The sequence below is a fragment of the Gouania willdenowi genome, chromosome 20 (assembly GCF_900634775.1).
Source record: "Gouania willdenowi chromosome 20, fGouWil2.1, whole genome shotgun sequence".
Lineage (NCBI taxonomy): Eukaryota > Metazoa > Chordata > Actinopteri > Blenniiformes > Gobiesocidae > Gouania > Gouania willdenowi.
The window spans coordinates 11,249,953-11,277,565 of NC_041063.1; the positions used below are offsets into that span (position 1 = coordinate 11,249,953).

Genomic DNA, 27,613 nt, shown 5'->3' on the forward strand with positions numbered 1-27,613 from the left:
AGATGCTGAGCTCTGGGTGCGTCCCAGCAGACCCCCGGCGGCACAAAGAAAGCGGGCTGGGACCATGGGATGATGAACTTGAGGGCTGAGTCAAAGATTGGCCTGAGCCAAATTGAGATGTGGCATCAAATTTGCCTAAATGAATATTTAAGAGGATATTTTTGACACGGTGAGTGAAATCACAGTAGCCATACGAGCCTGTCATTGCCCGATCTCGTTAGATCTCGGAAGCTAAGCAGGTCTGGGCCTGGTTAGTAGTTGGATTGGAGAATTCCAGTTGCCACAGTGGGGTACAGTCGCCCCAGTGGTATCTGTCATTGGCCATGTTTACATGGAAGCTTCAATTCCTCTTTAAAGGAGAATAAAAGTTAATTACTCTTTAAACTGGCCTTGTAAACACTTAATTCCTAATGCTAATTTAGGTGTGGAGTGAAAAAATAATGCCTTAATTCTGTAAAGCGCTTTGAGTGTCTATGATAAAGCGCTATTTAAAATCCAATGCATTAACATTATCATTATTAAATCCACAGCTCGCTATAAAGTCTTCATCTGTAGTATGAACGTCCTGATCCTTCTCTACAGTATTGATTCCCTCTGCGGAGACGCAATCACACATGAATGTAAAGTTAGAAAGAGTAAAATGTAAGTTTCCAAAAGTCTTTCAAACTTGAACAGACCAAAGTCTGCTAACACCCCCAGACATCAGGCTGATGACCCTTTTCTGTTTTCATTTCGTGCCAGGAAAGTTTCTGGAAAGTCTCTCCCTTTCTAGCTGATACAGCCAGAGCCATTAATACATAAAAAAGGCAATAATCTCCACGCAAGCCAAAAAGTTAGTCGGAGAAATACCTCACACAATTGCTGCAAATCTCTATTGCTGTTATTGTCTGTGCGGTGGAGTTTAAGCAAGCCTTCTCTTTCTTTCTCTCTCTCACTCACTCTTTTCCTTGCAATTCAGCCTTCACTAATCATGAATGATTCTCTGTCTTTAGTGTTTGTGCCAGGGCCGGTGAATCAGGTACATAAGCCTAAGCCTCTTGGAGAGGTGCTCTTATTAAACTCCAGCCAGCTGCTGGAATTTTCATCCCCCTCTCATTGTTAATTGGGGAGTCTTGAGTCTTTCCCGGGAGTTGATTTGCAAGAGAAAGAATAAAGGAGCAAGAGATTATTGCACAGGAGGAGAGAAGCTTTGAAGGGGTGTTTTGTGGTTCCACTGTATATCCTTCCTAGCCAGAACCTGTTTGTGCCACTGACAACTGTGCTTTGATAAAGTTCGAAGGTGGAATACAGCATACATTGGCTTTGGCTCAAGGATACAACAACACCTCCTCAGATTTTTGGGGGCTTACAAAAATGTGATAGCAGAGAGGGAAGATTTGTTTTTAACCTTTGCATCTACTGGGTGTCTTGAAAATTAAAATAAAATCAAGCCAAGTGTTTTGATTGCTTGGGCACTTTTACTTTTGCTCTTCATGCCAACTCTTTCCTTCTGCCACATTAAAAGAAATGCAGACAATTATCTCAAAAGGTATTTTGTACCAGAATGGTTGAATAGAAATGTTGTACAAGGAGTAAAAATGAAAAACCTCTGTTAGAGGCCCTAATGAGTCACTTGCTAGGGGTGTAAAAGGGTTAGAAAGTGAGTGAGTGCATTTGTAGAGGAAGAGAGAGAGAAGGAGAAGAGAAAGAGGAATGGGGGAGGAAGAATGCTGGCATGGAGCACCAGGTACCATTATAGTGGCGGAGAAAGCTCCTGAAATACTAGAGCTAGGGCGTGTGCTCTGATCAGGACGGCAGTGAGCACAATTACCTTCTTTTCAAATCCTTCAGTGACACTGTGGGAGGAAGGAGGACTTTGAAACTTGAAAGGCTGGAGCTCGCTTTCAACCTCAAACGCGAGCAGGAAAGGGCTCTGAAATTTGTTCAGTGCTCCCCATCCACCATTAGCTTGTTTCTTCCTCTCGCCTCCAGGCATTTAAGCACTTTTTGAAAAGATGTTAAGAAATTCAATCACCATAGAGAGAGAGAAGGATAGTTCTTCTCTCTGTTTTTAAGAGGCATGCTTTCCTCTGGTCCACAGAGGACCATCCTGCTGCTTTTGTATTGGCTTGAATAGACCTGCAAACTGGTAGAAGACTGGACGCAGCAACCATGGGAAAAGAGTGGGAAATAAAAGGGGAATGAAAAATGAAGGAGGGGAAAAGGCAATACATCCGCTGGGTGGATGGTAAACTTTTTAAAGTTGCATGTGTTTACCTACGTTTGCTTCATCTTTATTTGTGGAATTTTTGACAGGTACTCAACATGCTGTAAGGAAACTCAATAAAGTTTTCAGCAAGTACACCAGCACAGTGGAGACATTCTCGGTATTTGCACACAGGCAGCAAGAAGTCAATTGACCTTTGTGCAGCCGTCTGTTTGTTTAACCATTTAAGGTTCTATGAACTGAAGTAATGAAGCCCCTTAAGGTGGTATATGGTAGAATGATGAACCCCCTCTGGACCACTGTGGCTGTGTAGGGGGATGGTGTGACAGTGCTGTGATTGAACTATTAGTCGCTTGACCTCACAGAGAGGAGAGAGAGATATCTGAATAGCAGTGAGGGCCAGTGTGAAATAAAAAGAAAGCTGGAACAAGTCAGACGGAGGGCTAGTTTAAATAGGACACATACATTCTGGCAAATGCTTTAAGTCATTTAAGAGTTTTTCAAGTGTTCAGGAACGAGTTTGAATTGTATGGCGGGCACTGCATCACACTACAACTACGTCCTCTAATTTTAGCAGCTCTTGCTCGCTGCATAGTTTACAATCGACTTGAACGACCCAAGTGTGAAGACGAACCCAATTCCAAAATCCCTTTATGTTAATATTGCGCTTTGCAAGTGCAGACCTATTAATCCAGCTTTAACCGTATAAGTTGCATTATTCCCTTAAAAGGATCACTGGCTGTGCAGTATAGGATTAAATACTTATATCATAACTGACAGTGTCATTTCCTGAGGATGAGAGTGTCTCGTCTCTCTGGCTGTCAGTTCCGCGTTAAAGACTCTTGAATCTGCTGCCAGTACTGTGCTCGGGCATGGCTGGCCTCAAAGCAGGTAATGGAGGTGGGGGATTGAGTGCAATAGAAGAGGGACCCTAGGGTTACTCACGCTTTCACTCTTCATGTTTCACTCCTTACATTCTGATTTCTGATTTGCCTCTGTTCTTTACTGAAGTGCAACAGAACTATGGCATCCCTCCTCATGGCTCAAGGTGGTGCTCTTTAATCTGTCCCACTCTTGTGTTCATAATTGGTAGTTGGATGCAGTTGGGTTGCAGTTCATTGTCGGGGAGCCACTCCCACAAGAAGGAATGTTGATATTACTGCAGACCCTTTAAGCATCAGTAGTGCTACATTTTGACAGATTCCTATTATCAAAGAAAAATAGATTAAACCCTTCTTTCTCTATTGCAAGACTGACTATTCTTCCTATTCTACATAGCGATACTGTAACATATGGTGTAATGTAAAACTAGCCATTAGGAACTAAATAACTTTTTTGTAAAGTAACTACAACAAACAAAAAACACACTTTTTAAGGTCCGAAAAAAATGTAATTACTGTATATTGTTTGATTTGGGTTTTTTCTTCTTTTTATACCTCATGCACTTTTATATTGATGAACTTTTTATTCCGACAGACTTTTACAGTTGTTTTTATGATAACTGTGTCCGTTTTGCTTGAATCTTTGAAGTCTACTTGAATGTTGTTGGGAGGGGAATGTGCAATTTTGTCGTACTTTGTGCAATTTCAATAAAATGATTCTATTCTATTCTATGTCATTTTTGGGGTTCAGGAATAAGGTTAAAAGAGGTCAGGAGAGCAGGACACAGAAGATAATACAGTAATGACAATTTTGTAGACATGGTATTTATGATTTGGTACAATAATGAAATAAAATGTTCTCAACAATATCAACTATATATATATATATATATATATATATATATATATATATATATTAGGTAGTCAATGCCACTTTCTTCAATCTATAGTATCGTAGTACAGAGGCGACTAATGCCAAGATGAGAAGCTAAATGACCCTTATACATGTCAGTTCAGAGGTTGGGTCAAAGGGCAAAGGTCTTGTCTTCTTGGTTGAGATCAGGCCTTGAACTCAACTATGCATTTATCCGATTTTACACAGCTTGCCAAGAATCATCTCCTGAGGCGTTGCTCAGTCTAATTTTCTCTTTAAACTGAGACAGAAAGAGATATTTAGTTTGAGAGCAACGGGTGGGGGTAGGGGAAAAAGAAAAGAAAGAATGATCATTGGATTGAAATGGCCTATGATGCTTGTTAATGGGTAGCTCGGAATGCGAGTCAAGCGCCTGCGTTATCTCCTCCACTTTAATCCACATTTAAATAAGAAACTAAACAGAGCTGGTCGTAGCAGTGTACAATATGCATTGTTAGAGTAGGAAAAGGGAAAGATAAGTATGTATTTTATGCATGGTGTTTGTTTCTTTTACTTTGTGTTATTGTTATGTATGCAGCAAGTTTTTAAACTCATTCTTGGATTTTTTTTTTTTTGTCTCTTTATCCAAACAGAAGATGAGAGTGCAGGTCCGCCATACCACCGTGAGAGGCGCAATGCCATCAGCTCTCAGGCCCCTACACCCAGCGCAGCAGACAGAGGTGTGAATGAAGAGCCCTCCACCTCTACTGAGGAACGCCCCTCCCTACTGAAAAAGGAGCTCCACGGTTCTTTGCCACATCTTTCTGACCATGCCCTGCCTTACCGAGGCACACTGTTTGCTATGGATCCCCGGAATGGCTACCTAGATTCTCATTATCGTAAGTTCTTGAATATACATTGCAAATACACTGCTTTCTCAACTCTATTCAGTTTACGACTTATGACTTGAGTAAAAATGAAAAAATGCTACATTTCAAGGACATACAGTCATTGTCGCAAATTAAATGCATAGACCAAGTTTGCTTCTATACTGTAGGTGAGAGGCAAAACTGCCAGATGCTTCATTAAGTCTGACAGTTTAGCCCTTCTCTTGCACTCAATCGTTATACACTATACTGACACACACTTGTGAACACATGCACGCTCGTCTTGTTTAGTGCTCGGCAAGTTAGTATGGGTAACGTCTAGCGTAGCCTCTTAATTCCCTCATTAGGGGCCTGTCTGAATGCAGTACTCCACTTTCTCTCATCAACGCACACTTCAAAGGCCTAAAGCAGCATCTCACTAGTGCTTACTTTCTCTACCCACTCGCTCTTACTCTTTGTCTTTCCTTCTATTGGATCTCAAAGACTGTGTGAAAGAATTTGAGATGACCAAAGATGAAGCCCCATATAGATTGAGGTGAAGAGCTCAGCCTTGAGTGAGATACAGTAATTTGCAACATTGGTCAGGGAGGCATTGGTTAAAAGAAGCTGTGAGTGTATCAAGAAAGAAAACAGGAGGTAGAATAATTTGGAGGCCCTGTAGCTAGCACTTAGAGTTCAGACCAGGATTTGATTTGATAGAATGTTTAGTTTGGGTTTTATTGGTACTGAATTGAGGCAGAGTGGGAGTGAATGATCTTAATCCAGGGGCAGTAATGAAAAGTCCAGTGAAGCCATACGTTATACTGTAACTCAATTTATTCAATCACTTCATTAGCTACTACTCCCTGCTTGGGTGCCTAAAAGTCCTTAAAGTTCTTCTACTAAAGCAAAGGTTACTTAAAACCAGGCCACAGCGCTGTGCACATGTCCCTTAAGGGCAGAACTTTACTACCATTACACCCTGACCTAACTCAGCAACACTGCCACTTCTCATTTTATGTATGTGTGAAGGAGCTTTGGTGGTTCCAGATCACTGAAGCCTTCTGGTAGAGGTGGAGGAAGGGACGAAAGGGACATTTGGAGGCTTGGGGTCATGCAGAAAAGTCGCAGTCTGAAATGAAGAGCAGAATAAAGACTCAAAGCTTTAAGAGGCTTTTTCTGCACCAGGACTGCAAGAGGTTAGCACACCGCAATCATGTGAAGTAGACTCAAGCGATAAGATGTTAGTGATTCTCTGTGGGAAGCTGTAGGCATCAAATTTTTTTTTCATTTCAGAAAAAAATGACAGTTTTTAGCTTCCTAAACACAAGTAAAAAAAAATGAGGCCTTCCTTTTGTTTGAACTTTTTCAATCACTTTTGTGATGGAGTTGTAATATTAACTTAGCTTATCAGTTTAAACCCTCACAGTAGTTGGTTTTTTGAGACAACACAAGAATAAACCCTACCCAAATCTCTCAACACGTGTTCCTGCCAGTTGTTAGATATTTATTTTACTTTGGAGGTCCTAGATGTCCAATGAGAACACAACATTTTAAACGTCTTTTCCTGGCCCCCGGTAGGGTGTCTCTAAAGAGAGCCTTTCCACTCTGTCTGATTAAACCAGAGCTCAATCCCCATGAGCTCTGGCTGTCTTCAGGGTTAGCAAGAACGAAACAAGTCCCCTTAAAACTGTTACTCTCCCCTGCTTTTCACTACTCTAAACCAGAAGTCTATGGCTACTTCTGCCACTCTCGCACCACAAGGTGTAAAAAGCCAACGGCTTTAGCTATGGTCTCTGATTCCATACACACACTGAAGCACACACTCCAGTAGTGGCAACCCCTTTCTGTGAGGCTTTGTCAACCCCTAAATTCATCCCAGGTGTGCAGTGCTTGTGTGTGATGGAGAGTGGGCTCTAAGCTTTTGTGCTGTGCTAGCACAGCACGCCACGCCACGCAGCAGCCAGCCAGGTAAATCCGATTACTCTTACTACTAGTGTGTGTCACTGGCTAATGTGCCTAAATGTGACGGCACCTGGTGCCTCCCCACACCTGGATGCAGTCTCGTTAAAGTGGCGGAGAAGCACTTGGAGGTGTTGGAGTTGAGCATTCTGAGGCTTACGGAGGTGGGGGCTTTTCTAAACATCAGCTTTTCCTTCAGACTGACAATCTCCCACTTTTCGTGTGTCCTTGGCCTAAGACTGCGTTTACTCTGGTTTTTACACCCACTTGAGCACAAAGAAAAGACGACACAGAAAAAACTCCTTTTGTTAGCATTAGGTAATCGTAGCATTGCCTGAGTCTTAGCTGCTTTTCTTGGGCAAACACTGGATAAGAGTCCACATCCCTCTTACCACAACACTAATACATACGGCTTTTCTGTGGGATGAGAAGAAAGGATTGTGATGAGGATTAATGGGGGAGAAGACTTCTTTTAAAATCTTAATTGTGTTCATGTGTGAATGGGATGCGCAGAATCAACATCTGTTTACATTGTGCCATGATTAGCCGGTCAGCAGTCCTGCACTATCGCTGATCCCACTTGCTGGCGAAGCATCTCCGCCTCCTCTGAGGGGACCCCTTTTCTTTTAAGTGTCTCTCTCTTGCCCTTTTTCTAAGACTAAACACAACCACGAAATATTCTTTAAATGGCTTTCTTGCAAATGTTGAATCCTCTCTGAAATGCCCCAAAATTGAACAAGCTTCTAAGGGAAATACGTTTGCCAACAACATTAAAACCATTTGGTCTTGAGGTGGCTGTATAATGTCATTACAAAGAAAGAGCTAATTTTACACAAAGTTAACATTCATAATCCCTGTAAGTAAAAGTTTCATATCAAGTTTTTTTTTTTAGTTTGTCTTAGTGAATGTTTTTTAAAAATGTCTGATCAGACAGGCATCAAGTTACTTCTAACACTGTTAACTCACTTGCATACTGTATGTCTAAAAGGGCCTAAATGGCATTAGAACACACTGTCCAATTAACTTTTTCTGGCGCTCTAGGGCTGCCTAAAAAAAAAAAAATCTCCAATTTTTTAAAGAAATATTCAAGGTTCGATTTCATTTTTGATTTTTTCTTGTCAATGCACTTAAAAATGACTGCATACGTCAGATATATTGTCATAAGTGCAACTTTATTGCTGTGATTGTCCTCAAGAGTTAAAATGCATAGAACAATCCCAAAATAAAAAGTAAATGAGGTTCTGTCATTTAACAGTTTCGAGCTTTAACCCAGGTTTAAGCAAAAGTGCAACAGCAACTTCACAGTAGATTAAATGATCTGATTAAGAAATCAGACAACTACATATTTTATAACATATAACATTACAATTAAAAAAATAATAAACTCTTAGCATCTCAGCATAGCGAGAATAAAAAATTAAACATGCCTGCGGCACACATATAACCTACTCAAAGGGTAAACAAAGAGGGGGCTGGCTCACATCGCACTACAGTAACCCATAAGGACGGAACACGAAAAAGTCAGAAAAAACTGTGGTGGGGAAAAAATTAAAATTGAAAATTAAATTTAAAAAAATTAAAATTATAATTATTTTTTTAAACTAAAATTAGCAAAATAATTTTTTTTTTGTCTACAAATTCCATAAATTGATTAAATCAAATTTTTGCCCAACCCTATGGTGGTCTATATTTGTTTTTCATTTGCATTTGGTCCAAAAGTCAGTACATTTTTATATTTTAGATGCATATTTGAGGAGTATAGTGTAATTTCTGACATGGTCTTTCAATCAAACAATGAGAATAAGAAAATATGTTACTGTTTTTTTTTTTTTTTTAGATAATTTGAAATTGGTGATTACAAACAGTAGTTATATATGAATTCCAGCTCAAAAGTGCATTCATTAAAAAATAAAAAAAAAGCAACATGTATGGAGTTTAACATTGTGTGACCCTGTTAGTTTTTTCAATAGTGTATTGTGCTCCCTCAGTTTATTCGCCCCGTCCTTATAAGACAAACCTCAAACTGGTTTTTATGGCCTAATCCCTTCACCAAAGCCTCACTGTCCTCAACTGATCTCTAAGACCAGGACAGCTAAGCTGGAGGTAGTGAAGGCCTGGATCTTTTGGCTGAAGGATTCCATCACATGTACCCTGATGTCTGAGCCTGGCCAAAGGTGGCTGCGGCGTGGATCCCATGGCTCCTGCATTCAGCGTAAAGCTGCAGTGAACACTGAGCCATGGTGTAAGTTTTTTGTGTGAAGTGACTGGTATCCAGTCACATAGGTTAAACTCTAAACTGCTGCGCTGAGCTAATCTTGGGGCTATTGGGCCGTTGCACACCAGTCGCTGCACTGGCTTCCTTCTGTCTGACTCAATATCAAAAATGCAGCTGACCATTGAACTGAGTGAGCAAGCTGTCATCAAATTGGACGTGATCCACACAACAATAAGACTTCAGTTAATTACAGTGTTCAGTCACTCACTTCATATCTAGAAGGCACAGGCTCCTTTTTGAAACGGTCGGATCAGCAAAGAAAAACTAGAGGGTGTAAGCTTAGGACTTTAAAGTAATAAAGGCTTTAAATGAAAACACATTCAAAGAACAAACTTTAAGTCTCTTGTTGGTTTAAATGTGACAACTGGCAGCAGTACCTGTTCAAACATGCTCTCACCTCAAAAGAATAAGGGAGTACAGAGCAGAGCCTGGGGTGAGAGGACACGTGCCTGTTTCAAGGGTAAGTGTTTGTCTTTGTGTTTGTTTCAATATTGGCTTTTTGAGCGCTATGACACGGTGTAGTTCCCCAGCGGTGTGCCGGCACAGAGAAGCCTGAGGCAGACTGCAGGCAATGAAGAGGGATCCCTTCCATCCACCTCCTTTCATCAAGAAAGAACAACATAGGCTTGTGCTCTGCTGTGGCCCCTCGGTCCAGCACACCAGGGATCATCAGATGATCCCCTTTTATACAGCTTATTAGAAGCATCTCATGCTGTAAGATTGGCAATATTCTCACATGCATGTGCTCCTTTGTAGTGCTTCATGATTCAAAATGGTTAAGCAGTTTGAAGTGCTATCCTAAGGTCATGTGGTGCTCCGACACTAAAGCTGATACATGTGAAGCGAACATCTTACAACGATGGCAGCTATTATTAACAATGATAGGATTAAATCAAGACGGACTAAGAGGAATTAAGAAGGAATTCCAGAGATCCAAAAATTCCCAGCAAAGAAAGTCAGTGTTCATTTTGCATTATTACAGAATTATAACGTGCCTGCTTTTCCTCTGTGACTAGATAATCAGTCAACACACAAAGGAGTAAAAGAATAATAGCATTTTTAATGTGGGGATTTAAAATAAGATATCTGATATCTTGTTTAAACAAGTGGGTACAAACAGCAGACACCCCATTGGCAAAAACACTACACTATATAAAAAGGGAGGAATAAATGCTCCCAGGACCATTTTCTCAGAGATCTGGTTAAATTCACAATATCACAAGCCTTTTCTCTCTCTTTTCAGTTCCCGTGTAGACACCAGAAGGATAATCACCTCTGGGTGCTGTGGGATGCTTTTCAAAATGTTGGTTTTTCCATATATCCAAATCTCATCAGACCTTTTTTGAATGTTTGCATTCCTGTTCCATGTGGTAAAGATAAGCGCCCTCATTCCTTCAGCCAACAAACCCAACAAACTGCATGTCTCCTGAGGGTCATGTGCATATATTGTTCCAAAGATGTAAAAGATGCTGATGGACATTAGAAACGTCTGGTGAAGCTGTGGCTGGAAGAATGAGAAGAGAAGTTGAGTAAGATGTAGTGCTGTATAAAGGAAAAAAGAACCAGAGCGAGTTGAAGAAGAAGCAGGGAGGAGTGTAACAAAGCAGAAAATGAAGAGAGACATGAAAGAATGGGAGCCCAAGGAGGTCAGACCCATCACAGGCTTTAGTGTTGCGTTCAAAGATGCCTGGGACAGGTGGCAGCTCCAGACAATCTCGCACCACAGAACAGCATCCTCTCAGGAGGAGATAAGGGATTCCTCCATCCAGGCACACTCCTTTCCCCCCTTCCCATGTCTTCCGCGCTCACGTTTTCTACCTCCCTTGTTTCCACCCCACCTCCTCTTCCTCCTATCTCAAGGGCTTCTACCAGACTGAGAGCTCCTTTGATGTGGCTCAGTGTGAGCGGGCAGCTGTAGGCCATGAGGCTGGGGCTGTGCTGCTGGGCCACTGAGCTGGTGGACCGTTGGGATCTGACTCAAGCGAGGCTCAATCAGCGGGGCTCTCTGGTGCCCGGCACTTTCAGGTCTCATTAAAGTGCTCTGGCAGGGTTAATCCTCTTTAAGGTTTACATGGGCCCCAGTTTGTCTCACTGCCCAGGCTAAGGGGAACCCCTGGGCGCCACCTGCGTGACAAAGACTCAAATAACTGTGACACAAGTTCCCTTTTTCTGTAGTGCTCTACTCCATTCGTATGTTGCTCTCTCATCCCTCTTTTGCTACAGCTCTCACTGTCCTTCCCCTGTGATTTCTGCTTCTGCTTTTCCCTTGACGTTACCTAGGCCTGGTTGTAAGTCTTTAAGGATTATTTGGCTGCAATCTGTTGACAGGGGTGAAGTAAATGGATTACAACTTGGTCCTTGTTTTTGGGAAGCTGTGAGGAGGGAATGGGGAGCAATCAGGACGCACTTTGAATAATGAGGAAAGGGAATAAACAAGAGAGACCGAGAGCAAAATTATTTAAAGTAATTATGAAAACAACACAAGAGTATGAGAGTAAAGTAGTAAAAGAGAGAAAAAGGCCAAATAATTCCAGTGCTCCTGATACATAGATCCTGTAATGGGACAAAAATGATTCGCCCTTGTCCAGCATGGATTAGTCACATTATATGGAAATGGGACTTAAAGGTCCCATGTCATCCATTTGTTCTGAGAACCCCAAAAACGTAGTATTTGAGGTTTATTTTCCCAAACTCGCCTGTTTTCCAGAGTTTTAGCCTCTGAAAAGTCACTTTCTGAGCAACTCTACACAAACAGGCTGTTTTGCGGCCGACTTATGCATATTCATGAGTAGGCGTGTCTACAGACGGGACACTGACTTCCTCCTCCCCACACGGTGACGTAGAGCAAGAGGACGGCCTGCCCTCCTCCCACCCACTCCATAGCCGAGCTCATGCTGCTTTATAAGCGGTTTAGGGCGGGACATCGAAACTCCGGATATCAGCTTTAATGACCTGCTGTCATATTTATATATAGAGATTCATCTATGATCTATACATGAATAGTTTTATCGTACAGAAATTACAAAGAACAAAGCCAGTTCTAAATCAAATCCACATGTTCCAAATTCAAAGCCACTTTTAATGCCTTCAAGTCTCATGGTGTTATAGACAAAATAATAATTAAAAAAGATATAAAATAAAACCTCCAAAAAAATAATGCAACAATAAGTCCCATTTAGACCTAATATTTTACAAAACATAATATTATTCTTAATAAGCTCATTACTATAATTTAATTTCCTTCTATAAAACCTTTTTCTCATTCAATATTAGGCCTGGCCTCTGTTTTTCCCAAACTCGCAAACCCATGCCACTTTAGCAATATTATCCTACCTTTTATCTAAAAATATTTCAATTTCTCTAAAATGCAATGTAATGTGTAGCAAGACACACTGGGCATCATAGAGCTGAACAGGAGCTTGGCACGGCCCAAACAATAAGATCAACTACAAAACTTTAGAACCCTGATAATTACAATATGTTATTCACATTTGGAAATGTTATGAGGACAATATTCAATTTAATATTTTAAATGCTGCAAACTGCACATTTTTAAATGAAAGATGCAGTCAAATATGCTGTAATATAGAGTAATGTAGTGATGTGTATGCAGAATACATTGGGGAAATTAAAGTAAATGAAAAGAAAAGGTGTTCAGTTGAGGTAATATTTTTGGTATCAAAATAATTGATGAAGAATAATGAAATAAAACAGCGCCAGACCAGAAACAGCTCTGACCTCCTGGATGATGACCAGTAGCAGAGTTGTGCAATGCGACGGAGACGAAGGGACAACAAATGTGAAGAAAACAACATTGTGTTTTTAAGTCCATTTAAGTAGCAACACTTTTATTTACATTGAGGTTGTAGCCTGCATAAATGAACAAATGCATTATATTCGGTTGAAGAAATGAGCGTTTGTGCAGTAATTGGCTCAGAGCAGAGAGAGAACATGCAACGGCTGCTTGATTGCACTATTTCCAATTCAATGGCTTCAAATTTCATTTTGTGCTTTTGCCCAATCAGTTGTCCTACATCCTCCATGTTGAACACTTGCACAAAATGCTCATTTAAATAAATAACCTGCTATACATGGATGGATTTGTGCAAAAGATTTTGCACCCCTTTTTTTTTTTTTGAGATCTCATTGAATTTTTCCCTATGGATGTTATGGATGTAGACTTGGAAACCCTAAATTCTCACAAAACAGTTCATTTTTTGTCTTTAACACCCTGTATCTTTCATCCTAATTGTTAGCATTACAGCACTATCCAGTTAATTGAATGCTTAAAATGTGTGGGGAATCCAAAAAATAAACCATACAATAAAAAAAGATTTATTTTTTTTTTTTTTTTTGATAAAATTAGTCGATGCAGTCAATTATCTGGTGCAAACATTTTTTTAAGTACATCTCTGAGTGTGGTTTGCTTTTTCTTGTGTAAGCAAGAAATCCCATCTTCATAAAAGCAACTTAAGTAACTTTTAACACACGTGGACGCTTGTAATTGTGTAAATGTGAGAATCCAACACCCCCCCCCAAAAAAAAGAAAAAAGAATGGAAAAACCAATCTTCTACTTGTTAATAGGAACCACTACTATACAAACTTGCAATAACTGGATGCACGAGAACCAAACTTACTAACATTTAGAAAAGATTTGACAAATGTGAGAAAGACTAGATGAGATGTGTAGCGTTTCAGCTACTAAACCACCATCTTTCATCAGATGGGTGGAAGAAAGGAGGCTTCAGGATGTGGAAGGGCTGAAAGAGCGCAAAAACAAGGAGAGAAGGGCCAACGCATAGCTCTTTGTTCTGCTCCCCTGTTTATCTCAATCTGGAGAATTCTGCCAAATGTAGGAGATAGATCGTACCATCTCAGAGGTTTAGTGAAATAACTCTGTCTCCCTGATCCATCATGGGATAGAGCGTAGGAGACGATAAACAGGGTATGTCTGGGGTTGATTGGTGCTCAGGGCCCTCTGATAGAGCTGTGTGCTTCGCTCCAATCTCTTAATGTTCCCCTCTCTATTGTGCAATTAGTTTAAATTAATTTGGTTCGGTAAATGTCTGGCAGATTCAGGGGTGATATTGCAATAGGAGTGTAACCTGTGGCTAAGCAGTCGAGTATTACACAACCTACACTCCAGGGAAAGAACTACCAACAAAGTTTTAGAAGGAACTTTCAAACAAAAAGGAAAAATTAGACTTTGCGGGAAAATATTGTGATGTATTTTAACTCTGAAAGCACATCTGATCTGCATGAACATCAAATCTCATAGCAAGTCAACATGGTCGAGTAAAACCATGCAGAGAAAGAATGGGCTTTGACTGACTTGTTCAGTCTAGACAAACAAATTACTTCTGACAGCAAGTAGCGATGGAATGTGCTCCATACAGAAAGCCTGTTATCGCACAGACGTTTCTCTCCTGACTCACTGCTTACTCTCTTTTCTCTTTTGTCTTTTCCCACAAATGTTAATTACTTTTATCCGCAGGACGACATTTTGCGTTCAAGGGTGTGAGAACAACTGAGAGAACGCAAAGACAAAAGAGAGCACAGCAGAAGAAAGAAAAAAAAACTATTGATTTAAAAAGGAAGGGTAGTGTGTGATGTGCCTTACGTGTTTGATAAATGGAAAGGAGATTGGCAGGAAAACACTTTACATTCTTATGTTATTTAACCTCTGGTGGCATTTTTCTCTCTCTTACTTACTTGTGTGTTTTACTGTATAAATTGTCTTGTTTTCCTCTTGCACTTCCTTACTGTTGCAAACAATAAAGATTGGGCAGCTCAGTAAGAACATTAGCATAATTTATACAGCGGTAATTAGGCCATTAGACCTAAAACAATCTGGGACCTGTAATTAGGCAACACCCTTCAAAAGTCAACAGCAAGTCCCACTGTGCTTAGCTAAACAGTCTCCCAAAGTGTTATTTACATGTCCGAACAGCTTGAGGTCTCGCCGTAAGCAAACGCAATGAGAGGCGGGGTGTGAGGGAGATTGATAAGGAGGGGTAGGTTTGCCATCACTGGTGGAGAGGCAGCTTCCAACCTCCTGTAACTGATAGTCTGTCTGCAGGTTCTTCAACTCTCTTGGCAGAGTGATAAAGACGAGAGGATCAGTGTCAAACTATTACAGGAAAGTGAGATCAAAAGTGCAAAATGCAGCCAGAAAGAAAGAAGCAGACAAGGTGCAGGAAAGCTTTTTGTATTTTTCTCCAAACAATCACAGATTAAAAAGATTTAATGTTTTTTTTAACTAAATTACTTATTTTATTGAAAGGTATAAGATGTATTGATTTATCAACGACAATGCAAATCAAAATGTTAACTCCATTAGTAATTAATTAATTACAACTTCAGATGTTTCAAGTCAACAGTATTGTCACTGTGGTGCTCTGATCGACTTTTTACTTGCTAGCTTTTTAACTATCTGAGTAATTTACCTTCACTTTGACTGTGGATCACACACACAAACCACAAGCCATTCAGTATCTTTCCCAGGGGTGCCCTAACCGATGGATTTGCCTAACTGGGAATCATCAACAACTTAAGAAAGAGAGGAAACAAAACATCGAGAACTTTTTTAGGAAGATTCACACACCTGTCTTTTAGCTGCAAAGTTGAGTATCTTACTTCAGCTTCACTATAAAATGTCTGATAAGAATAGTTTTTTTTTGGTAAAGTTTCGAAAAGAAATGACAAAATGTACTCACTTTTTTAACATGCAAGTAAAGTTTCATTCCTGTTGTATAACTACAGCACTCTCTGCAGACGCACGTGCCTCAACAGTGAGATCATGAAGGGGTACAGAGGTGGCATAATTAAATCTGGCAGCCCCGGCAAAAAGCTCATATGTTCCACATTAGCAATTCACAAAGCTCTAGAGCAGGCCCAGGCAGCCTTTTGCTTACTCCACCTAAGTTACTTGTGACAATCTGTCACTGGTTCTTTGTACTCTCGCAGCAGCACATTGACGAAATGTGCAATGTTTATGAAAGAGCATTTGGTCCTCTGGAGCAGTAACACTCTGTGGGAGCAGGAGTCACTGAACCCTCACCGGAGGAGGGGAGGCGCTGTCAACACAATAAACATACAATGCTGATTTGGCAACAAAAGAAAAGGGAGATAAATGTTTTTTTTTTTTTTATATCAAAACCTAAATCTAGATTGCGAGTGATGGTTCAAATTCTCTAGAAGTACCTTGTCACACAGTCCAGAGAAGATTCTTTGTGGCAAAACGTCCCATGATCAAAAGGGATTAACAAATAATGATATTCCAAATTATCTACTTCAAGCTTCATTCTCACTTTGTCCTTTTTTTGAAATTAGTGTCCAATAAAGGACAAGGCAATTACCACACTCGCTCTATTGAAGAGAAAGATGTCTTTTGGTCATTAACATGGTGTGTTTGTGCTGAACTAGAGTTAATGAGCCTGGTCCGAGTATGCTTTTAATTGTCCTTTCGTCAAGAACCATTTGTAGTCATGTATTAATGACTTGGAGAATGAAAAAGAAGAAATGAATAGGCCTACAGCTTCTAGTCCTCGAAGTTGAACTCGGGTTATTAAGACGTTTTGGTGACTTAAAAGCTGTTGATATGCTTAAAAATATTTGTGGAAATCTTTTCAAATAAACATGTTTAATCTCTGGTATTCAGTACTAATGGATTTCTGACTTTTAGATAATTTATTTGATGCCACGTCTCACTTCACCAGCTGTGGTTTAACTTCTTAAAGCAGGGCCAAGCCATCATGAATACACTTCTTATACCAGCATCATGGGCTGCAGCTGTAGTTTGTGGTGGCAACATGAGAGTTCAAGTGTTTGGCTTCTAGTGTGCCTTCCAGCTGTTTAGTAGAAGATGAGAGTACCCCTGAAGATCCAGAAGACCAGGGGCAATTTAGTCCCAGAGTAAACAGCAAAGAGTCCCTACAGGAAACTCTAAAGATGTATTGCAGGATGGAGCATCTCCCCCTCTTTCCTTTCCTCTATGTTCTCCGCGACTGTATACATTCCCTGGAGTGACACGGGGCTGTTTGCTTTGCTAAGGGAGAGCAGCGCTGGTGTAAAAGAGGTGGCAGGCTCTATTTAGATAGGGCACTGGTAAAGTAAACTTCAGACTTGGATTTAAATAAACCTCAGCGGAACGGTTTGCAATGCATTAAAGTTGTGGACAAGAGTTGGCGGGGAGGGGGATGGGGAGTGATGATGGAAAGGAGAGAAAAAAAAATCAGTGCATGGCTGTGTTGAGTGAATAGCTCCAGAGACATAAACAAAAGAGGGATCAGGGTTATTCAATGACGAATGGCAGATGAATGAGAGGGAATGAGGGCGGAACCTTTAGGACGATATCACAAGTTGCAATCTCTAAGTTCTCCCGCACTCCCCTACTGCAGAAATTTGGATAAAACTCCTGCTATGCGTGCAGGGGTGAGGAAGAGTAAAGTTAACATGAAGCTTTTACTCCCATCCAGCCTGTACCGAGGCACTGACGTAAAAGTTAATTTCCAAGTCTGACAAGCCAAGGGCTGACAGCCCAGTGGTGGAGCTGTGGCGAGTAAACAAAGTTCATTCTGATGTTGTCCACCAGCAGTCCAGCTCTCCATCTTAGCATTCCCCTATCCTTCCCTCGGCAGCTGAAGAGTCGAACGAGGTGAGCCGAGCCAACATTGAGCAATCAGACAGACAGAGCAGTCAGATACATGCCAGAGCTGTAGTGGGGAGGCATTTACAGCTCGTCTCTGCTATCGAGAAAAAACAGGATAGAAATTCTTTTGCACAAATTCCCCACAACTTGTAAAACCGTCTTTGGAGTGGGATGTGACTAAATGTATATAAAGCCAGGCATACACTCATTCTAGTGTGCTTTTTCCCTTTCCTCCTTTTGAATAGTTTAAGCCTTTGTTTGAACCTCTGACCTTATGAAAGGGTAGTGATTTCTTGTGAAAGTAAACATATGCTTTGGATGTTATGTCGAGGTCTAGAAGGGAACATGGGGAGGGTAACATGTCTTAATCCAAATCAATACTTGCTTCACTATCACCTCTGAAAACAGCCGTCTAAATGTCTGTCTGGAACAATCTTGGCAAAAGTAGGATCCCGATTGCATCATCCAAATATTATGAGCTGGAACAGCAACAGCGTACGGTAAAAAACTATAGGGATATCAAGTCTGAAAGAAAGGGCATTCAACAGGTTAGGGTGTGATAGGTAGTGTTCAAATTGCATCAATCCACTAATGGGTTTTGGTAGATGAGTGTACAATATATTACAGTTGCATACAGTTGTCGTCACCCTGCTTTTGAAGCCTTTTTAGTTTTTGTCAGGTTAAAAAAAGTTGTATGAAACAAGACTTTCTCTTCCTATTTCAAACTATGTTTTTCTACTTTAAGTCTGAATATTTCTACACTGCTTTCTACAGGATGATGTTTATATTAAATAAAACCCTTCTATTGAATGTTGTAACTTCCCAACAACATCAAACAGTTTACCAATTCATTCATTGCATTCATTTAAGTTCGTAAGGATCTACACCTGTTATGCTTCTCAATACTGCATCTGTTTTGGCCAAACTCTAGAGCCGTTGGACATCTCACTGTTTTGGCATATGCTATCTTGGCTCACACTTTGAAAGGTTTATAAGAACAAAACTCCCCAGACTACATAGCTAACAGCGTAAAAGAACTGTGGTGTGAAGTTATGCAGATCTTGACACATGTTTTGCTTAAGGTTGTCCAATGCAACATGTCTTTAGTATTCTACAATAAAAAATTTTTTCATGAATTACACTTTCTTTTACAAATAGTAGATTGCATTAATGGACAGAGTTGTCAAGTCAGCCAAATAGGTGCTAGTTGTAGCACCATCTAAGACCCTTTTAAGTGTAACTAAACTCCAAGGTTTTGGTTGAGGAGCGTCTAGGATGGAAATTAAAAAAATACTCAGATTTTGGGCCTTTGTTCCAGGAGAAGTTAAGACACGCCCAATCTCTTTCGAACAGAAGCCACTCAGTCAACAGTTGCTAGCCTTTATGGGAGGGGCGGGGCAAACAGTGGTGATTTGTGACAAAAACTGCCTCCAAAACATCTCAGTCAATACCAAAATTAAGTTGTAATATCTGGGTTTCAACCCATAGAGGGCAGTCACAGTTGCATTTTTACAACAATATATGATAAATTGAAAAACTTTTACTGAATTGTCAAAAGTTTGACAATAATGAGTCAAGAACACAACCCAAATACGTTTGTTTTGTGCAGAAAAAGTGCTTTTGGGGTTTGGTTACACTATAACGACTTTTATTTGCTATTTTTTTTGCCTCTAGTATAAATCTAATATGTTTTTAATGTCGCATCTAAGTCCGTCATGTGGAGCAAAGTGACTGTCTGACTGTGGCCATAGAAAGGCTCACAAAGTGCAGAGTTGCAGCCAAGAATACGCTTCTATAGCCATTTATAGACCTCAAGATGCAACACTGAGTTTTATTTAAAGCTAATGGCCAATGTAAACATTCCAGTTTACTTCTCAAACAGGATATTATGATGGTTTTATTATTGTCACAAAATAGTTCTGAATGAATGGTTTTGTGTAAAAGGTGAAATTTATTGAACATTTTATGAGCTTGTCACTGATTTAAAGAAACATGTTTACATAGGGAAAAATCAATTCCATAGGAAAAGCACATCTATAAGGAATCCAGAGTCATAACAGTTTTTAAACATCAGATTTGCCTAAAAATGTATTTACCTGTTTTAAATTTGTCCCATATGTGACAAAAGAAAAAACAATGTTGTTCTCATTTTGCATATTTGATTATTGTCTCAAAATAATGAAATCACCCTAAACCAAACAGTTTTTTTTGTAAGATGTAGCATTTGTCAGTTTATTTGAAGCTGTACTCGCCTTAAGACATTTACAAAGACTTCCTCAACAAATGTTGGCCTTTTGCTCTGCACGTATAATGAGGTCTCATTTGGGTGGATCCACAAGAAGATAGCCATCAACCACTGCCTTTCATTATAGCTGTTATTTAGATTATCTGAGAAGGGAGTGGAATCACATTACAATGTGCTGGAGATGAATCAGAACTTATTTTATGTGTGAAAAACTGCTTATGCTTTTCCATCTGTTTCTGGTCTTTTACAGCTGCTCCACAATTTTTCCCGACTTTCCATCCTCCAGTGCCAATCGATGACAGACATGCACAGGGACGTTACATCTATGAACCTTCTCCTGTGCCGCCACTTCATGTGTAAGTCTCATAAAATTCCCCACCACAACCTTGACAACAGAGTGTGATACTATTTGGAAAGGTAACAAGAAGGTTTACAATACCCTGATTTTCTTATTTAAAGCCAAGTATATTTTTCTAGGATTTTGGGGATAGATAAAGAAATTTTCAACTCAAAAGAGTAAATGCTACTTCTATTTAGCACGATTCTATTCATAACGTAATAGCATATGATATTTTAACATTGATAGCTGACCAAATGAGAATGCAAATACCAGATGTAAAATGTGCTGCAAGTCATTTGGGGTGGATTGTTTCATTGTCTTTATGTGCCTTTTAAAAATGCCAGTAAAGAAGGTCTCCAATGACGTATCTCACACACACACACACACACACACACAATGCATTCTCATTTAGCAGCAACATGATTCTTTTTAACTTAATAATTGGCTGCAATGCAATTTGGCTTTTGGCGTCGAACAAATTCAGATTCTGCTTGAGTTTAAACTGGTAAAAACTGCAAATGCGCAACATGAGCGTCTTGCAAGATTACTTGACCTCATGCTTGTGACAGTCCTTATTACTTTTCCTACCCGGGAATACAGTCACTTCACCAGCATCCTGTAAATCATTGTCGAGCTCCACCAATTCCTAATGGGCGATACAAATCAAGCTCGGAAACTTCCTTCCGCCCGTGGGGCGTGGATGCTGGGCACCTCTTTCTGCCTCTCAGGATCAAAGGCCACGGCCTTGTGCGTACGCAACATGATCCGCATGTCAGAGACACGCAAATGAACATGTGTCAGAGACATGAAAATGAGACTAGGGCAAGAGAAGCCTGGGAGCCTGCAATTCTCATAAGAACAGTGATCAAGCCCTGTCAAGAGAAGGAAGCAATGCCTCCGCTGACATCCACCCATCACTGACAGACACAGATTGGATTCTTGCATATAAACAATATACAGCAAACCACACTGCCTAAACAGATCCCACACTAGTAGATTATTCAGTCTGGTAAAACCCAAATATACCATACTCTAATTTTTAAAAAAAAGCAGCAGTTGCCTTAATTTGGAAAACTCTTGGAAAAGTCCTCACGTTACTGTAATTGAGTTGATTTTATGGGTACTTGTACTTTTTTTTAATTTTATTTCTAAATCGGTATTTTCACTTAGAAGTAAAGTCATTTGTTACATTTCTACACCCAACCTTTACTGAGTAAATTATTAGTTTTGGTTTTAAAATGATCAACGGACATTGTGAAAGCACAAAAAAACCAAATGCATCACATCATAGCCCACCAACCAGATTAAACGTACTATACCGTGTCAAAACAGCATTGAATGGAGGTTGTTTCCTCTTCTGTTCAGGTTGGGGTTTCTACCTATTACGTTGTTAAACACATTTTATTTTGAGTTCAACTTATTGGTGTTATTTTATTTACAAAATAAATGGTCTCTTCTTTTTAAGTGTATACATGAGATGTTTACTGTATGCAAGGGAACCGTGGCAAGATTTATTACCAAAAATAAACATGGGGGTGAAAGTAAATAGTAACTTTTACTCTGAGTACTATTTCATTGAGCTACTTTTTACTTGTACTTGAGTATTTTATTTATGACTTGTACTTGAGTACAATTTCAATGAAGTAACAGTACTTCTACTTGAGTAGGAGATATCAGTACTCTTTACACCTCTTGTTTTGGCCACGTCTGTAGATCTTCCACGTGCTTCGAAAAACTTTCGTCACACGCCTACTTTTCATCCTTGCTCATACCGTTTCAGTAATTCTGTTGTTTTTATTCTCCCCATCATTTGCATTCTTGGCAATTCAAGAGCAACAGCCATACGGAGAAGTTAGATCGTCCTTGTGGCCCCCGTTTTGTGCCCTCAGACACGGAGGAAGCGATCACTGCGCAGTGAGGACAAATTGAATGGGGCAGCTACTGCGGCCGGATTATGTTTGATATTCTTCATCATTATCGACTCCCCCTCCTTTTTCTCTTTCTCAGGAGTCATATCTCTCCCTTGCTGATGTGCCACTAAGCGTGATGAATTTTTTATGTCTCTTCCCCCCACTTCTGGCCCACCCCACCTCTCAACCCTCTCGTCTCGTGCTCTGGGCCTGTAGGGGAGGGAGAAAGGTGGAGGGAGGGATACAAATAAAAAGGGAAGTGATTGATGCTCCATGTCACAGCAAACAAAATGGTAAATATAATTTAGCATTTAGCTTATGCAGAGATAATGGGGCGAACATGCACAGGCAACAGCGGCTCAAACAAACAGCCAGGCTTGTTATCCGTCAGGAGCGCTTTGGTGCGATGTTAGAGCAGGTGAGGGAGGGAGAGGCAAAAAATGAGGTGGCAAAGGTACAAACAGGCTGCTGGAGAATGGAATTAAGGACAAGAAGTTATACACTAGCCAGTTTACAGCAGGTACTCTGTTCGAATAGGAATTATCTACCCAGTACCCACCTGGTTTGGCTTTTACTGAAGACACCCCTGCCACCTAGAGCCTGTGTATCCAAACCATTAGGCACGGAGGTGTTGATGTGACATGCTATGTAGAGATAAAGCTATCTGTCATGATTGTAGGACAGCGATGGAGTGGATATGCTGATTCAAAACAAGTTGTTAAAGTTACATATGATCTTACGGTAGAAAAATGAGCATTGCATTGTATTGTGTCGTGCACAAAAATGGCCTTTCACCCTGGACTAAAACAAACTACCTCACCATAAAAAGCAACTGGTAAACATTTCTACTAGTGTAATAAAAATGTCATCAAGGTTTGTTGATCAAAAAAGGATTTTAATGGTTTTTAGTCATTAGAGCCCGGGAAAGGTTGATCTAAAAGATTGGAAATATTCACACATTTTTTTTTTTTTTTTTTTTTTAAATATTCACACATACTTTTTTTTATTAAAATGATTCACAGTCCATAGAACAGGAGACCTTACACAAAAAGATAGACAAGCTCGAGATCCCCTAAAAAAATAAAACTACGAGCCATTCATCTATTATCTTATTTCTATATTCCTAAATCTAGCAACTTTAGTCATGAAAATTGGTTAAGCTATTAATTTATTATTAAGTCACACATTGTTTTAAATGTAATGGCAAGTCCTCCAATGATTCAGATTATTTATTTTTTTTTCATCTTTTATTTTACTGGCATTATTTAAAGAATCTCATTAGGGAAAATAAGCCACTATACTTGTTGTATTACAAAAGCATCCAACCTCCTAATGGCTAATCAAAGCTAATTACACATCCATGATGTGATTTCGCTATGTTTAAACAGCCAAAAAGTACTTTTATGTACAGATTTAAGTGACAACACCTGCTCGGTAATGTTGCTATAACTAGCTGAGCAAACAGGCACTCAATGTATAGCTTTGGCTTCAGGGAAACGGAAGACAGGAGGTGGCTTATGGAGAAATATTGAATTGTTTTAAGACAAGTTCTCCTCCGTGAGCAGAATGAATCGTTTTTAGCCCTCTCAAAGATATGCCTAAGTACACAGCGACTATTATTGCAGTACTTTCCCATGCAACCTCTCATTACGGCCTGTAATTACAGTTGGTTGGCCCTGCGGCACTTCCATCAATCCAGTCGGCTTTTCCCCGCCATGCTAGCAATACTGCCACCAACGGGTATCCGTGGCCGGAGAAAAACACAATGAACGCTCAGCAGCTTGTTTCCTCTGCGCCACAGTAACACATTCACCATCCATACATGGCAAATGAACAGGATCATATCCTATTACCGTAAAGGGCCCTAATTGAAACATGTTTATTTATGATTCTCGTTTTAAGACATGGAGCAGCTATTGGGCTCTGGCACTATGAGCGAGTGGAATTAAATTAAAAGCTCATAAAATGAAATATGCTCTATATTAGCAGTTTGACACTTAATTTGCCTTCAAATGAGCAAAGGAAATCACAAATTAACTGTCCTTTGTTTTTTTCCCTCTTTACCTCACCTCCTCTATTAGGCAAGGGAGAGTGCAATTACAGAAAAAGGCTAATCTGTTAGTTTACCATTTCTTGTGGGGAAGGTACCAGAATGCCATTCAATATTAAAGCCTCAGGAGCAGGAAGAGGGGTGGGATTTCCTTCTTTTGGCTTCTTTTCTACCATTTTTGAGTGTAGAAATGTTTTTTTTTTTTTTTTGCAGCAGCAGGTTTGGGTAAAATAGTCCCAAAATGTTATTATCCAACAGGTGGGTCTTTAATCCGTGTACCTTTTGTTCTTTGGTTATTCTGTTTTAAAACCAAATCAAAATAACACATAAACATTGTGGTTATTGGACAAGCAGCGTTTTAAAATTAAATATTCTGTTTGTGTGATATTTGGATATTTATGGGAAAACTATGTTTTAAGATCACCACACAGAGAGGACCCACAGACGGGGGCGGACTTTTACTCTGCTGCGTTTGATAAAATGTTGTTGTAGCATGTTGTCCACCTCACACAAATGGCAAAGAGGTGCAATTTGTGTCGATGATGTTTCTTTAAAGTGTTACTGATGCTGGAAGTCTGAATTTGTGAATATTGTACCAACTTTACCAAATAGTATCCAAATAAACTGGTCACTGACTATTGACTGCGAGGCTGGTGTGAGGAACAATAGATGTTAGACATTCTACGATTTGACGCTTTTGCAAAAACAATTACAGCTTTTTTGAGGGCAGTGTCAACACACACGGAGGTCGATCACAAGAAACAAGGAGCACCAGCAGATCATTACACCACCTTTGGTTCCTTTAATCACATATTGTGTGGGTGTTTTACGTAACATCCTTTTTTATTTATTTATGTAGTAATAACGTTTCAATTTACTGGTTCATCAATAATGTGACTTATGCGTTGCTCTGTGTGGTGAGCTTAAAACATGAACCTCTCGTCCATAGCTTTCCCGTAGATATCCAAATATCACACAAACAGAAGATTTCATTTTTGATTAATTTTTCTGCATTTCTGTTTTGGTTTTAAGTCAGTAAAACAAAATAACCAAACTGCTTATTTGTTATTTTGATTTGGTTTTAAAACTAAATAACCAAAGAACGACCTTCATGTGCCTATGGTCAGTGGTACGGACCAACTAAACCAACTTCCAAAGAGAGAATTTGGTTTTCCCGCTCAGAAGAAGATGCTTCCTGCTTAAATAAACACATTGAGTGGTGAAGACCAGACACTCCCTGGGAGCTCTGGTCCCCATGTGCCACCACTATTGTATGGGACTGGCTTAGTAGGAGTTTTTTGGGGCACAAAGGTGGGGGCGAGAGAAAAGAGACTGCTCCTTTCATTCCAGCTTTATTGCCTGACCACGGTACACAGCACAACAAAACAGCCCTCTCATGCAAGCTGAACGCCGGCTCTTGGTCACCCAGCGACCGTGCAGAACAAACAGAGGTATTCGCCACAAGTCAATTATAAGCATTAGGGTTTTCTCTGGAGTCTCCAGGCCCTCTTGCTGTGAATGGAGCCACTAAAACAACAAAACCTTCTTATGGGATCAGCAATTGACTCACAACCCTTTGGTCACTTACCTTGAGTGAATTCAGAAAAGAGTAGAGTCAATGTTAGAGTCTGTAAGGGTGTACTCCTTTGGGGGGGTTGAGTTTTGTTACTTTGGTTGTTTGTTTGTCAATGAAAGTGACATAAAACTACAATACTGATTTGATTCCTAGTTTTTATAAGCAAACAGAAATGACCATTTTGAAAAAGAAACTTTTAATTTCCAAATAAACATATTAAAGTACCTCGTAAACATAATTATCATGGAAAAAGTCTGACGAATGAAGTCATTTGCTGTATTTTCTGTAAGTGTGGAGGTGTGGGCTCAATGGGTGTGTTTCCCTGTTCTGGGCTTGTGTGGTTACTTCATTCATGAACTTGTTTATTCAGCTGCAGGCCCTGGCTCACTAGAACGTGTTCTGGAGGTAGCGAAAAGAGAGGAGAGAACTGCTCCATGTTTCTGCCATCACTGTCCAACCTCAGCCTTCAAAACCTCCAAATGGAAAAGAAATGTGATGACCCTAAGGGTTCATATTTAGAAAAATCAACAACTCTTTTGTCACACTTTAATTCCAGTGTTATATTTGAAACTTCTCAGTTCTACCTTATTTTTCACTATAGCCTAAACCTAGCAACCCTTTCAGGCCTCCCCGTGACTGCGCTCAGTGGGGGTGTATTTATACTTTGTTTCATAGGATGTGTGCAGACTTCTTTTGTCATTTACATAAACTGTTGTCAGAGTGCCCAATCTGTGCACAGAAGAGCTGCGTGTTGCTTAGCATAAAGACCGCAGTCTTATCTTAACACCTCCCTCCAGATGGGACGAAGCCGGGCTTTGCAACACACACACACACACACACACACATACGCGCGCACACAAATGCGTGCACACGTAAAACCAATACATTCTGCAAAACAATAGGAAGAAGAAAAAAATGACCTTGTGGAACTCCTCTTAGGATGTTATAATGCATATTGTTTTTAATCGTTTACTATTTGTCATAATTCGGCGTTGTTACATCCATGCTATTTTGACACATTTTATCCTTGAGCTTAAAGTTTGAATTATTAGATTATTGTTAAAAAAAAAATGTATATAAACTTTTGACCTGTTAGCGCGTATCACAACATTTTCATCTGCTTTCAACCGGAACGTAAAATAAAACCATATATTAAATGAAAAATGAATGAGCGTGCTCTAATCGCGCCTGATAATCGCTGTGCAGATAATGGCTTGTCGCCAAATAGCAGCATAGGCACGACTTAGGCCACTTTTTCATCTCGCTCTCCAACTGTCCGACACCTATTCTTTGTGACTTCATGGGTCAGCCCTTCCCTGGTGCACTCACTGGTTTTCCTCCATCATCCCCCCCCACCCCCCGCCCCACACCTCCTTTAATACTTTCTGTATGGAGCAAGTCGCGGGACAGGCGGTCACGCAGAAGCTGGCTTCATGATTAATGGTGTTTATTCTTGACAGAAGGCTCCTTTATTTATCTGCATTGCAGTTTCACTGATACTATCAGTCACCTGAATGAAAAAATATTCAGTCATACCAATTTTGCAGTATAATTGAGTAGAGTCACTTCCTTTCAGTTTTGTCTCCCCCCTCCTTGCTCTCCACTCCCACTCTATCTGGCAGCCTTATCATCGCCACAGTAATTTTCGCGCTGCGTTGTTTGATATGGAGAGGCTGGCTTTAGCCGTATTTGACATAAAGCCTCTTCAATTTTCACAGGAAGGGGAAAAAAGGGAAGAAAAAAGTAATGCGCCTCTGAAAATGTGCGAGGAGAAAAAAGTGTCTCCTCTCCTTCATTT

General features: G+C 40.1%; 1 protein-coding gene across 1 annotated transcript in view; it reads left to right on the plus strand.

Annotated features, from left to right (window-relative positions):
• Window positions 1-27,613, plus strand: part of gli3 (GLI family zinc finger 3) — a 111,662-nt gene that overhangs the window by 34,831 nt on the left and 49,218 nt on the right. Inside the window, exons 3-4 of the mRNA XM_028434945.1 lie at window positions 4,594-4,839; window positions 20,190-20,295. Coding sequence (XP_028290746.1) covers window positions 4,594-4,839; window positions 20,190-20,295 — 352 coding nt within the window. The remainder of the gene's footprint in view (window positions 1-4,593; window positions 4,840-20,189; window positions 20,296-27,613) is intronic.